The sequence below is a fragment of the Danio rerio genome, chromosome 23 (genome assembly GCF_049306965.1).
Source record: "Danio rerio strain Tuebingen ecotype United States chromosome 23, GRCz12tu, whole genome shotgun sequence".
Classification (NCBI taxonomy): domain Eukaryota; kingdom Metazoa; phylum Chordata; class Actinopteri; order Cypriniformes; family Danionidae; genus Danio; species Danio rerio.
This window is the reverse complement of record NC_133198.1, coordinates 38,503,663-38,518,105: the sequence shown is the minus strand read 5'-3', so window position 1 is coordinate 38,518,105 and position 14,443 is coordinate 38,503,663. Positions and strand designations below refer to the sequence as shown.

The 14,443-nt window shown below is 34.5% G+C and overlaps 1 protein-coding gene across 2 annotated transcripts in view; it reads left to right on the top strand.

Moving 5' to 3' along the window:
- Positions 1 to 1,914: 1,914 nt before the first annotated feature.
- The window catches only part of cmtr1 (cap methyltransferase 1), a 34,860-nt gene continuing 22,331 nt past the window's right edge, over positions 1,915 to 14,443 (top strand). Inside the window, 9 exon segments of one of the 2 annotated variants that reach the window (NM_200133.1) lie at positions 1,915 to 1,946; positions 4,975 to 5,107; positions 5,326 to 5,477; positions 5,562 to 5,720; positions 5,798 to 5,890; positions 9,833 to 9,904; positions 10,020 to 10,114; positions 12,508 to 12,580; positions 12,724 to 12,922. In NM_200133.1, coding sequence (NP_956427.1) covers positions 4,999 to 5,107; positions 5,326 to 5,477; positions 5,562 to 5,720; positions 5,798 to 5,890; positions 9,833 to 9,904; positions 10,020 to 10,114; positions 12,508 to 12,580; positions 12,724 to 12,922 — 952 coding nt within the window. In that variant the 5' untranslated portion in view covers positions 1,915 to 1,946; positions 4,975 to 4,998. 2 annotated transcript variants of the gene reach the window in all.

The following is a 14,443-nucleotide window of genomic DNA, read 5'->3' as shown; positions in this document are numbered from 1 at the left end:
TAAAAAAATAAAATAAAAAAACTATAAATATATATATATATATATATATATATATATATATATATATATATATATATATATATATTATTATTATTATTATTATTATATATAAATATATTTTTTCTTTTTTTAAGGGTATTTTAATGTATTGCTTTTACAAACTTATAAAGCTTATTATTGCCATGGCATTTAACGCACAGTGCTTCTCCAATCCAGTTCTATGAATCTGAGTTCTATGAATCTGAGTCTTTCATAATACAAACACTGATTTACTGTCTCTCTCCTCCTCTCCCTGTATTTTCTCTACTCTTCTCGTGACGAAGACTTGATTATAAACCTAAAAGTATCCGAAATCACAGACACTATACCTCTTCTCTCCCGTCTCTCTCCTCTTCTGGGCCTCTCTCTCTCTCTCTCCCTCTCTCTCTCCTTTTCTGTCTGTCTCTCACACTATGAATCCAGTCCGCGCTGCGCTGCCGTTAGCCTCCTCCGCCTGGTTAATGCTAGCTTCTCATCATTTAAAGTTACCATAACGTCTTCTTCTGTACCCTCATTCTCCTGATCATGGGTCTGTTTAAAAGTCGGTGTGTATGGAAAATGCCTCAATAAAGATGCCTCCTCTCCTCTTTCTGTCGCGTTTGTTAAATCCACTTGTCCACTCAGTTTTGATCTATGACAGATATATCGTTAAACTGAAGTCTGCTCAGTTCAGTGCGGGTTATTACAAAACTGACGTTTCCGCGCTTGACCAATTACAGCATTCTGTTTAGTTAAAGAAAGAAAGGCAATATAAATCTAATAATAATATTAATATGTGATCGCGATTTTTTTGCTCAGAGGAAATACAGTCGTCTGAGCAATATAGTTTTTGCAGAGAGGGAGGCACCTATAATAAGACTAAACATTATTAAATACCCACGAGACACTTGTGACTTTATATCACATTTGCATTATTTTAAAAAAATGTTTCCTTCCTGTTAAAATTAAATATATTTCCAATCTGATATGTAATGGGGAGAAAAAAAAGTAGCACGAGTTCAGCAGATGGTGGATTCGAACCGAGTTCATGATTAATCGCGTCAAAAGATGATACTGTGCGCCTTACAAGGTGCGCCACTTGGACTGTAATGAATGATAGCTCTTTACTCATTTTGTCTCTATCAATCAGGCATCGATCCAACTAGATGCGCTTTTTGCAATTAGCCAAAAAAGACACTCCGAAATTGTCTTTTTTTCTCCCCCCTCGCAGGGGCCCCTAGTGCGCACGGGCCCCTGGGCCTGTGCCCATAAGGCCCATTGGTTAATCCGGCCCTGGTGGGGTGTAAAATTGTGTGTGATTAATAGTCACAAACCAATTTTTCACCACTCTGCGTTTCTGTCATCAAAATATTTCTGGTTTGATGTTGAATGTCTATTTACTATACTGAGTGGTCATAGAATTATTATTAAGAAAAGAGATGTCAAATTTTATATAGATAAAAAAGGTATAGATAAGAATCTCCTGTTTTTGTTAAATCTGTTGATATTATTGGGCAAGTTTCATCTGTGTAACCAAAGGAAGCCTAACATCTTCCATTTTAAGGCTGATTAAAAAATTTATTTTGAAACTCTTAAAGGACTTTCAAGTCGTAAAGCGATGAGAACTATGAATATACTTAAAAAGCTTAACTCCTCTTCTCTATGGTAGCTAAATGTTATTTTAGCTCTTGTTCTCGATTTGTTTTATTTTGTTCTTTCTCTTCTTCTTTTTTTTGTCACTTCGTTTACACATGTTATGCTAAAATGCATAATATCGTAAGACTTGTTATGCATTTGACTGGAAATGTTCAGCAAATACAATAATATATATGTATATAAACGTTTTTTCTGTCATAAACTAGCGTGAACTTTCAGGCGCTTGTTGTGTAACCCCGCATGTGACGTCATCAACATGCACCAGCAGTACGGTAAGACCCACTGAGAGTGGAACGCGGGCCAGACTTGACATTTGAAAATAAAACTTAAAGCAGAAACCGTGAAGAAACTGTGCAGATTGGATACAAATATGAGATTACAGTTCGGAGGCGACTCAGGATAATAGCTGCCTATTTTCTTTTAGGTACGTTCACGAGTGTCGCACTATCATTTCTTGTGAAATCGAAACCTAAGGAGAAGCTGAGTGTTGATTTCACTTTGTTTATGTGTCTAACGCTGATGTTTATAAGCCTTTAGCGGTGTAACAAGTCCACAATAAACTTGAATATATGCAGAAACGTACCACCAACAACGATAGCCATAGATTGATCCCTTATTTTTTCACGATTGCACTTTTACACCAAAAACCGAATATTTAGAGTCGTTTTGCAGGAGCAGCTGAACAAGGCTGAAACGTTATTTTGACATGTATACGCTGTACACAACGACAATTATATGTTTTAAACCTCCCCCTGCAGCTTTAACATAGAGGTAAAGTTGGTTTCATACTCGGACATTCAGACATTCTCCTTAATATAATTTCAGAAAAGTATTCTTTGCTAATTCTAAATAGGCAAATCATATTAGCAGCAAATGGCTATCAAAGTACAGCAGTGGTCACAGTGTATTCGATAGGGTTAATGTTGTTTAGAAGTCATACTTGTATGCTAATTCCGATCGAATATTCAAAGTAACACGGTAAACAATATAGAGACTGCTAAATGAACAAAGGTGTGAATATAAAACCAACTTTACCTCTATAGTTTTAACCTAGAGATCTAAGCTGAGGTTTAGTTTAGTTTCTTTGGAGTCAAATGGGTACTTTACAAAGATTTCATTGTATTATAAAGTGTAAAATTTGTGTAGATTTTGATGTAATCACACGAGTAAATGAATGAATTTCACCACAACATTATCTCTTGTATTTATGGTTATGTAACAATATAATTTATAGTTGTGGTTATTTTATAATTATTGTAAATGCTGGTTGGTTAAAAGCAACTTTTAAAGCAAACAGCTAAATACAAAATCATATATTTAAACTGTATTTAAAATTTTTTAGCATTCACGCACACATTTTAATCACGTACATCTCTAGATTTTAAAAACAAGACATATTTACCAGAAAACATATCATCCATAGATTAAATTTTACAGTTTTAATCTCGCCTGTGTTCTAAGATTTTGCTCTTTTATCATTCCTACTCTATATAGTCTCAACATTTGAAGTGGATCAAAACGTTTGATTAAAGTTGCTCTAAAGCTTTTAAATGACACCCATTCTTGTCTTAGGACCATTTTTAAAATTGTCTTTTGATCTACTTTAGATGTGGACATCCGTCAGCCCCACTCCCACCTCAAAACAACAACCAGATTAACAAAAGGGAAATATGTTGTTTACAATATTTTATAATTTATACAGTGATATAAAGAAAAATCTGAGATCCTTTCTGTTAAAAAAACCCTAAAACAATGGAAAATTGTCATATTTAATTTGTTTATTGAATATGAAACATTAATTTAAACCTGACTTCATCTAATCATATTTTAGAATAAAAAACTAATGTAAAATCTACTGTCAAGTGCAAATATTTAAATTTCACAATGCTCAATTTGCATAAAAATAACACTTTATTAATGCGTAAAATGAACATTTTAGAAATATAACCTACCGTGAAAGTATGGTGATATTTATCATGCAATTTATTTAAATTATATTCCATGATCAGGTGAATTGGGTTGGCTAAATTGTCTGTAGTGTATGAGTGTGTGTATGATTGAGTGTATGGATGTTTCCCAGACATGGGTTGCGGCTGGAAGGGCATCCGCTGCGTAAAAAAACGTGCTGGATAAGTTGGCGGTTCAGTCCGCTGTGGTGACCCCGGATTAATAAAGGGACTAAGCCGACAAGAAAATGAATGAAAAAAAGTATAAAGTGTTTTCTTATATATGTATGTAAAATAGGCTTATATATGTAATATATAGTAATATATTAAATATTGTAAAATATGTAATATATTAACATAATCTCTAAAAAATATATTAATTGCAAGAATAAAAAACAATTTTTTTTAAATAGGGTAAGTGTTTGATTAACCATTGCTAATGGTGTACATATATTTTGCAGCCAGTTTAGATGTCATTTCGTCCTCTCCGAGTATATAGTAATGTTTTCTCTGGGTATCGCAGCTGTGCATGTGCTGTCAGCTGTGAAACCAGGTGGAAAGTAGTCTTTAATAAAAGAGTAATGCAATAACGCATACAAGCTTTGGAAAGCAAATGCAAAAGTTGAATCCTGGAAATTTTAGGAGACTTAGAAACCCGGACGGGTCTAATTTTTTTAAGTCCCAAAAATTCACGTCTCTGTAGGTTTAAAGAGCACATGAAACTGGTTGACGAGAGAAGATTTTCCACTACTTAATTGTGGATGTTTGGTATATATTCATTCATTCATTTTCATGTCGGCTTAGTCCCTTTATTAATCCGGGGTCGCCACAGCAGAATGAACCGCCAACTTATACAGCAAGTTTTTACGCAGCGTATGCCCTTCCAGCCACAACCCATCTCTGGGAAACATCCACACACACATTCACACACACACTCGTATACTAAGGACAATTTAGCCTACCCAATTCACCTGTACCGCATGTCTTTTGACTGTGGGGGAAACCGGAGCACCCGGAGGAAACCCACGCGAACACAGAACATGCAAACTCCACACAGAAACGCCAACTGAGCCGAGGCTCGAACCAGCGACCCAGCAACCTTTTTGCTGTGAGGCGACAGCACTACCTACTGCGCCACTGCTACGCCCATATATATATATATATATATATATATATATATATATATATATATATATATATATATATATATATATATATATATATATATATATATATATATATATATATATATATAAATGTATGTGTGTGTGTGTGTGTGTGTATGTATGTATGTATGTGTATATATATATATATATATGTATTTTATGTATATTTTTTTTTTCGAATGTTGCAGGATTTGTGACCCATTGGATTAAAGATGAAGAGAGCAGCACAAGCATCAGACGAGCCTCTGAAGAAGAGGAAGACGGCTCGTGAGGAATCGTCCGATGAAGATGAGGAGTCTTCTCAAAGAACCACCAGTCAGGGTTAGACCGGGGTTTCCTCTTATAATTACAACCTTTAAACTAATCTGTATACTTTGGTGTGGCACTCAATTCTCTGAGCACAAAGAGTTCCTTTGTATAATTAGCACTGCTTGTCTGTATTGCCTTTTCTTGTTGAATTGCTCCTCAATTGGACTAAAGCATCTGCTAAATGACTCAATGTAAATGCAAGTTTCTAAAAGGTCATGTTTATTTTCCAGACTCGAGTCAGAGTGAATCTCTCAGTGATGTTGAGGATCATAAACCCAGTTTCTCCAGGCCATCTGATTCCCAAAATTCTCAAGGCAGCATGGCCCATAATGAAGCCTCTAACAAATTTGCGATGTACAATAATGTCTCTCAGAAACTCATGGTAAATAACAGCTGAATAAAAAAAAAATTGTTCTTGTCAGCTTGTTAAACACATTTTAATAATACATTCTTCCCTTTACTTTAGGCCAAAATGGGTTTCCGAGAAGGCGAGGGTTTGGGAAAGTATGGTCAGGGCCGGAAGGAGATTGTGGAAGCGTCGACTCAGCGTGGGCGCCGGGGTTTGGGTCTGATGCTGAAGGGCTTTCAGGGTGACCTAAATGTAGACTGGGAAGATGAGCCGGAGGTAACATTGGTGGAATTGTTCTGCACTGTAGAGAAAGAATCCATTATTGCTTTCTCATGCATCATGTTTTCTCTTAGCCGAGTGCTATAGAACAGGTGTCGTGGTTTCCAGAAAGTTCTCCAGAGATCCCAGATTCGGATGAGCTGAGGGATTGGATGACCATTGGAGAGGTATTGCAATGAACTCAAACTCTTAGGCCACTATCATACACCCGACGCAATGAGGTGCAAGAAGTGTTTGGCTCGATTTGTTGCTATTTTCCAAACAATGCAACCGTAATTTGCACTACGTTGTTTATATAGTAAATCACCATATGGGGCATGAGAACGACACGTGTGATATAACTCTGTTTTTTGACCACACTTCGTTATTATTATTCGTTTATTCATTTGCTGGAAATTAGAACTGAATTTAGAAATAGTTTTAAAAGAAATCTTTGCGCTCAACAAACGAAATTAAATATGTGGGCTAATGGATGTCTTCAGTGGAGTACAACACCGTTAGCTTATTCAAGAAAGTAAACCAGTAAAGGAAAAAGTTTATCCTAGCGCAGATTGTTTGTTTAATCTTGTTTGTTTAAAATTGTTTGTTTTCTCGCTAGTGAAGCGTTAATTTTTTCCATTCAGTTTTTTCACTTACAAAGTTCACAGTGTTAATAGCAAATGCACCTTGGTGTGACACAACTGACTCTTAAAAGAAATGGTACATGAGACTCTGATTGGGTTAATGCACGTTATGCTTAAAACACACCCAGAACTCATTAAGAGAATAAGCACAACCTTGTTAGACCATGTGCTGCAGCATAATAGTAAAAGTGGATTCAGACACGCCCTCAATGCATTTGCGCTATGTGCTTTAGACTTTGCGCCTAGACCGTCAAAATAGAGCCCACTGATTTTTAAAGGTGAAAATTCATAACCATTAAAATGTTAATGGTTTAGTTCACTTAAAAATATAAACTTACTATTTACTCGCCCTCAAGTGGTTCTTAAACGTTGAGTCTTTCTTCTTCTGTTGAATTCAGATTTGAATAATTTGTTTCGTACACAGTATTATGCACTCAAAAAAAGATATTAGCTGTTTGTTCAAACTAATTACTTAAAATGAGCTGAAACAACACAATTCTTGAGTTTTTTTGGGGAGGAAACTTAATTGTTTTATGTTCAATCAACTTAAATTTCTTAAAAAAAAACCTAAATTAAATAATTCCGTCACTTCAAATCGATTGTGTGGAACCCAGCCTTTTCTACAGTGTATGATTGAAATACTTATACAACCTTAAAAGCAAAGATAAATCTAAAACAAACATGGTATTAATAGGAATCTTAATTTATGGGGTAGAATAAAAAATAAAAACACAGACAATCAATTTTAGATATATAAACAGTGCTTCTCACAGGTTTGAAATATACTTGTGGTGGTGACTGGATTGAAGTACATCTTTTACCCAAAGCACATAAATGGTTAACCACATGCGACTAATGTATTATGTATAAATAATGTAATTTTTTATTTATTTTAACACTAATTTATACAGTTTTTTTCAAAGGGTTAAAGTAACAAAAAAAAGACTGTTGAAATAATAATATAAAAAAAGAAATCCACTATATTTCTTGTTTTTATGCTATTCAGGAGGTATGTGCACCCACATGTACACCCACATCTGCTGCTGACATTTTGAACAGGATAGCCAAAGCATTTTAGATAAACAGTTGAAGTCAGAATTATTAGCCCCCCTTTGATTTTTTTTTCTTTTTTAAATATTTCACAAATTGTGTTAAACAGAGAAAGGATATTTTCACAGTATGTCTGATAATATTTTTCCTTCTGTAGAAAGTCTTATTTGTTTTATTTCAGTTAGAATAAAAGCAGTTTTTACTTTTTTTTTAAACATTTAAGGGCAACATTATTAGCCCCTTTAAGCAATTTATTTTGATAGTCTACAAAACAAACCATCATTATACAATAATTTGCCTAATTACCCTAACCTGCCTAGTTAACCTAATTACCCTAGTTAAGCCTTTAAATGTCACTTTACGCTGTATAGAAGTGTCTTGAAAAATATCTTGTCAAATATTATTTACTGTCATCATGACAAAGATAAAGCAAATCAGTTATTAGAGATGAGTTATTAAAACTATTATGTTTAGAAATGTGTTGAAAAAAAATCTGCTCTCCGTTAAACAGAAATTAGGGAAAAAATAAATTGGGGCCTAACAATTTAGGGGGCTAATAATACTGGCTTCAACTGTATATAAAATATTTAATATATTAACAGCAAATTCATAAAATATACAGCAAATGAGAAACAAATGACATAAAAAAGGAAAAAAGTATAAGTACAAGAATATAAAGTGTAGATTTAAATAAGGCAAATGAGTTGATTAACCATTACTAATGGTGTACAAATGTTTTGCAGCCAGTTGAGATGTCATTTTGTCCTCTCCAAGTATAGTTTTCTGAGTCATTTAGATGAAAGAGTAAATTATTTTTATGTTTCTCTTGTGGCTGTGCGTGTACTGTCAGCTGCAAAGCCAAGCAAAAGTAGGCTTAAATAAAAAGATAATGCAAAAATGCACACATTTAACGACATCGAAAGCAAAAGCCGAATCATTTTAGACATTTTAGGAGATTTAGAAACCCAGATCAGATGCATTTTTAAGTCCTAAAAAGGCACGTCTCTGTGGGACTCTGCAGAGCATATGAGATTGTCTTTGGGAGCGTTAGCAGTTCTCATGCGCTCAGAACCAACAGTAGAAAATGGCTAAGCAAGAGAGGATTATCCACTGGTTAACCGATCATTGACGTTTGGTTAATGGACGGAAAAAATGTCACCTTAGATATATTTGGTCGGCCTTTAATATATGTGGGCAGCCCGCCCATGTAAAGTCTATGTGTGGTAAGCACTGATAAATATAATAGCTATAAAAACTAAGACGAAATATAAACTATTTAAAACTTTAGATATGAAGAATATAGCTGTAGAAAATATAACAAAATACAAATATACAAACACAGTCAGAAAACATCGAAATGTCTCTAATAAAGTACCTAGTGCATAGAGAGGAAAGAGTGTATCCTACAGGTGGTTTGTCAAGCCCACTCACCTGCATGGAGAACACTACACTCAGAACTACACAATATGTGACCAGGGTGTGTGTAAATGAACACAAAAGAAGTTATTTGGAATAAAGTTGAAAATCTGTAACCATTGACTTCCACAATAGGAAAGACAAACGCTTTGGAAGTCAGTGGTTGCAGGTTTCCAGCTTTTTTCAAAATACCTCATTGTTCAACAGAAGAAAGAAAGTCAAATGATGTAAGTAAATGATGTCTGAATTATCACTTTTGGGTGAACTTTCCCTTTAAGTGTGTTACATATTAATCATCATAATACTGATAAGCTGCTGAATATGAATTTAAAATACAAATATCTGTAGAGTTATGAACGTCACTGTCCCTTTTGAACAGTTAACACACTCATGCTTAATTAAACAATTTTCTCACTGAACAGTAATGTACAATTGTACATTTAAAAGAAAAAAGGTTGGGGAAATGTTAATTATCTTTTGTTTCAGTTGCTTTTATGTAAAATAATAGAATGCTGTAATGGAATTTGCACGTGCAGATGTTTTAGCCCAACATTGAGTCTATTCATTTACTTATGCAAATGTGTGTAAAAATATATTTGATCATTGCATGACAGGCAAATCACTTGGCAGTAAAAGTCTTTCCGATTGTAATTCTGAAATGTTTATATAATTTATTTACAATTCAGTTTGTAAAGTAATATTTACAGTATTTTAATAGACATATTATATAGACATATTATATAGAAAAAAAACATGCTTTGTTGACCAAACAATAATTAGATTTGCATTGTAAACCTTAAATACAAGTTAAAAAGCTAATTTATTTTTATGTGATGTGTTAAGATTTTAGTTACTATCAAAATCATTCTGCATAAATTCTCAGATTGATTGATTGATTGATTTATTTATTTATTTTTTTTTATAAATTTTTTTTATTTTTACAAAATTTTGCATAGAAATAGCAATAAAACATCCAAAGATGTCTGTCTGTATGTCTAATATGTATGCTTCATTTTATAGAAAAAATTAAAAATTGACGATGAAATCGAGTTTTGCTCAGAGAATCTGCTGCATCTCCTTCTCCGCTGTAAAGTGAGTATGTCAAACATATCTTAGGATTTTGAATTATATTTTGAGATAATATTTTCAGTTTTTTATTTTTATTTTGGATGGACAGTAAAGCCTTTTTATTTGGATTTCTTTTCAGACTGTGTTTGATGACTTGGAAGGTGAGGAGATGAGGCGAGCGCGCACTCGATCAAACCCGTATGAAACCATCCGAGGGGCTTTTTTTCTTAACAGGTGTGTGTGTGTTTGTGTTTGGCGTGTCCACCGCCACGCACTGTTTAATTCTAATTTTCTGATTCTCGATTTGATTCGGTGTTTATAGATTCAATGCAAATGCTTCTGATATTTCCAAAAGCATCAGCAAACGCTTTATTTCGGGTGTATGAGTACATTAAAACACATCGCTGTTTTCAGATGCATAGGAAAAATGTAAATAATATGAAATACTGCAGACAAAAACAGCAATGAGACCCTCATATCAGGGTTCCCACATGTCATGGAATATCGTGAAATGTTAAAAGGCAAAAAGTCAGGGAATTGAATAATATTTTTAAACTAATCATGTTATTAAGGATTTTTTTTGTTTGGCACTTTAAATGTTAGTTTCAGTTTTATCAAAATGTAACATTTGTCTTTATTCTGTAACACTTTACAATAAGGTTGTATGAGTTCATGTATTTACTAACAGGAACAAACAAACAATAAATTTACTACAGTATTTATTCAGCTTTGTTAACTTTAGTTAATGAAAACAATGTTGTTTAATGTTGTCTCAGGTTAACCCACAGTGCATTAACCAATGAATTTGTATTTTAATAATGCATTAGTAAATGTTGAACTATAGTTATTTATTGAATGCTGTACAAGTTCATTATTAGTTCCTATTGGTAAGTACATTCATTAATGAAACTGTTTTTAAAGTGTTTCACACTATTTGCCTATTGTTATAACTAGGTTATCTTTTTTCTTCTGGAAGTCACGTAAGTCAAATGCAGTCACCAAATTCAGTTAATTAAGGGCTTACTCAAACTATGATATCCGAACTGTGCCCAGATGCATTTTCTGGTTCGTTTGGCTAGTGTGAGTGCTCCGAATCGGGCTCAGGCACGGTTCAGTTGGATGCAATGTGACTGCAGGGCGTGAGGGGAGAGTTCATGACAACTGTGCCTAGTGAGAGTTTCATAGGGCTATGAAAAACATGTTAGGAAAATTTCTTAAGCCACAAAATAACCAGTTCAAAAGACTGGGTGTTATTGGTGCTTTGGTTTCTTTTACTTTCTCTTTAAAATCTGAGGATTAATTATCTGTTGTTGCTCTCAAAATTACTATTAAATTAATAAAAAAAATTATATTCAACCTCAAACAAGTTTAATATTATGCAAAGCACAACAGCATGCTGTTTTTGGTATAGTAGGCTACGTAATCTCATCTTTTTAATCAATGAAAGTCAGGAAATTTTACATTATATTTATATAGAAAGAAATACACAGATTCTAAACAGATCAGTTAAGTTCTACATATCTTACTAAAGCTGTGAGACATGTTCAGGGGAGGTTTTTTATAGCGCTTTTTACACAAAATGCTCTTTCAAAGTGCTTTAGATAAACAAGATTAAAAGAATCACACTTTAGGCAAGGCAAGTTTATTTTAATAGCACATTTCACATACAGTGGCAATTCAAAGTGCTTTACATAAACAGGAATGAATTAAACAGTAAAAGTATAAATAAAATAAAAAACAAATAATATAAAAACGGCGTAAAGACAGTTTATCCATATTCCAAAACACCAGTGTATAAATTTTTTTTCATTTTACTCTGGGACTTCCCGATTCTGGTGATCACCCCTCCTCTGTGGACTTTTTTGGAACCTATTAATATATTGGACGTCTCCAACAGATTTGATTTTTCACTTCAAATCAAAAAGTCAAGCTTTAAAGCTCCAATTACGTGCCCCCAATTTCAGCTTGCTTCTGGAAGTGAATCGCAAGGCCCCTGATTTCTACCCCCTCCAGGGAGTAGGTCACTTTAGCTAGCCAAACATAATGAAATGTGTTGATCATACATCTTTAAACACAAGACATTAAATGAAGGAATCAAAATGAATAAAACCAGATTAAAAGCAAGTTTAAAACAATAATAGTGCGTTTCAGCCAAGAGCCGTGAATGTTCTGATTAAAAATAGCAGTAGGAACGGTGTATTATCACACTTCTGTTTGCTTGACCCTAAAGGCTGATTTATACTTCTGCATCAAGCGCATGCATATGGTCCGACGCAGCCTTTCGTGCGGTCGCATACCCGTCGTCATGGCTGACGCTGAAAATTTAACTACACGTTGCAACAACCCACCTCTGAATGAGCAAGTTTTAGCTGCTTTCACATTAAGGTAGCGTTCAGAAAAAACTAAACCAGAAGAAACTTGACAAAGAGGAACATAAAAACCTAATGCCAGCTAGCATTTCAGAGGTGTTATTGTAGAGCAACACACACAGCACGCAGAAGTATAAATGCACGACTATGCTCAGGGCAGGCACCGTGGGTAACGCCGATAACTTGACACAAAGGCATAAATCAGCCTTAACACCCATAATGCACAATACAAGTGTGTGTCATCTTCTTCCTCCTCAGAGCTGCTATGAAGATGGCGAACATGGATCATGTTTTTGACTATATGTTCACCAACCCAAAAGACTCTCAAGGGGTGAGATGGCAGTTAATGACATCAGAGGAATTATATGCTGTGAATATGTTTTTGAATTATATGTGTAATATATATATATATGTGTGTGCGTGTGTGTGTGTGTGTGTGTGTGTGTGTGTGTGTGTGTGTGTGTGTGTGTGTAGAAAGTCCTGACCCGTGATAAGGAGGGTGAATTGCTGTATTTCGGAGACGTTTGCGCAGGACCGGGAGGATTCTCGGAGTATGTGTTGTGGCGACGGCGCTGGCATGCTAAAGGTTTTGGGATGACACTTAAAGGAGCAAATGATTTCAAGCTGGAAGATTTCTATGCTGCACCTAGTGAGCTCTTTGAGGCCTATTACGGTATGGATGCACATATAGCATGTTTTAGTAATTTAAACATGAATTAAACAAGATTTCTTTGAGTATACACAGCTGGCTACATTTTATTAAATTTTTTCATGCTCACAAGGGTTGCATTTTTTCCCTAAATATATTGAAATATTCATATTGTTGAAATACAATGTAAATGACTGTTTTCTGTTTCAATGTAATTTAAAGGGAGCATATTATGCAAAAAGCACTTTTATAAAGGGTTTAAACACAGTTGTGTGGCAACAGTCTGTGAAAATATCCAGCTTCTAATGGTCAATATCTATTAATAATTTTTTTACAATCACATTTGATAAAAACTTTCTGCAGAAACATTTTGATTGGCATTCTCCCTTTGTACATGTCATCTGAGGGAGAAAGCCCCGCCCATTGGTGATGATCTCTCCCTCATTAGCATAAACAGCCCTAAGTGACAAGCAGCCGCCAGCTAGTTTTGAATCTGTTGTTAAAGTGTCACACAGTCTCTTTTGAAATGAACGCTGGGAGCCATTTGAATTTAAAGTGACAGTCACCAAAACGGCACAGTTAGGATTAGGGAAAGTGATATATTATACAAAAAGTGAAACTTGTATAATGCCCAAATATATGTACAAAAAGAGAAATATTCACAATAATAGGAATAATATAATACGGTAGTAAATTCAAACAAAGTATCAAACAAAAATTTGGTTACCTCAAGAGTAAGGGGATGATAGTGAAGCCAAACAAAAGAAAGAAATATAACAAAACAATTCTAACTCATGAATTACCCCTTACCTCGCTAAAATATATAAAAAGAAAAGTCTTCAGCGCCGTGCGCCGTATTCTTCCCTATACAGAACTGTAGAATAAAATAAATACAAAAATGGCATTCACCTCTTACCTGATGTCTTTAACAATACATTTTCTACGTGTTTGTAAAATGGACGTCGTACGACATCTTCCCTATCCACCTTACTCTGAGAAAAAAAGCGAACTTGAAGTATAAATCTCAATATTGTCTGGAAAGAGCTGGGCCAAAATCAATCGAAATAAAGATGTACAAAAATCACAAAGTATCTCAAAATGGGCAAAAGTTACGCAAAATAATTTTACCCAAACCAAAGTTAAGCAAAAACAACGAAAAAGTAAATCATGTCTGCAAAATACACAAAAAACAAGATCAATGGGAAAAGCGCTCCCCTCCACTCTTCCTGGAGTCCTTTTATTATGACTGCGCCACGTCGCCCCCCTGTTCTTAGACTGGCCTCCTGACCAATCAGCTGTTGCGAAGGCGAGCCTAAAAGAAATGACAGGCTTGGAGAAAGCGAGAGGGAGAGAGTGAACGGGAGGCAAAGATACAACAAATCAACAGCTACAACCCTAACGGGACCTAAAAGGGTCAGTTTCAAAGTGTTATAAAACATTATTTGTGTTATTTTTAGATAAAACTTCAAATACACACTCAAGGGACATCAGACTTATTTTACATTTTGTTAAAAGGGGCATAATAGGTATTGAATAACAAATGTA